At 38.0% G+C, this 482-nt stretch overlaps 1 protein-coding gene across 1 annotated transcript in view; it reads left to right on the top strand.

Moving 5' to 3' along the window:
* The window catches only part of LOC107564029 (adenylosuccinate synthetase isozyme 1-like), a 16,594-nt gene that overhangs the window by 5,281 nt on the left and 10,831 nt on the right, over window positions 1-482 (top strand). Inside the window, exons 4-5 of the mRNA XM_016249022.1 lie at window positions 169-231; window positions 374-424. Of these exons, the coding sequence (XP_016104508.1) occupies window positions 169-231; window positions 374-424 (114 nt within the window). The remainder of the gene's footprint in view (window positions 1-168; window positions 232-373; window positions 425-482) is intronic.

Here is a 482-nt window from a genome sequence, read left to right as displayed (position 1 = left end):
AGAAAAAAGTCTTGAATCGTGAGGGAAAAAAGTGTTTATTTTTTATTCTGTGGTGGAAACAAGCTTCCGTATATTAAAGACAGTATTAATGTATGATTGAATGTCTGATGAAATCTGATGTGTTCAGACACAGTAAAGCCGAGGTTTCAGTAGCGTGTTCATCTGCAGGTAACGGCGTAGTCATTCATCTTCCAGGATTATTCGAGGAGATCGACAAAAATGAGAAGAAGGGTATTTTTTGTCACAATTTCCACATACATGCAAACATCACACGCTTTTCAATAAAGCAGCCTCACACAAATCCTGCTCAGTAGATGCGCTTCATCGATTATTCTGTGCTCAGGAATAATTTGATGTTTTCTTCCATGATAAGGGCTGAAAGGATGGGAAAAAAGGCTGGTCATCTCCGATCGGGCTCACATTGGTAACATAACTAGTGTTTTTATTAAATATATTGACTACAGTGGTGGTGGAAAATACAT

The sequence above is a fragment of the Sinocyclocheilus grahami genome, unplaced genomic scaffold (assembly GCF_001515645.1).
Source record: "Sinocyclocheilus grahami isolate Dianchi unplaced genomic scaffold, SAMN03320097.WGS_v1.1 scaffold902.1, whole genome shotgun sequence".
Lineage (NCBI taxonomy): Eukaryota > Metazoa > Chordata > Actinopteri > Cypriniformes > Cyprinidae > Sinocyclocheilus > Sinocyclocheilus grahami.
This window is presented reverse-complemented; position numbering and strand designations above follow the sequence as displayed.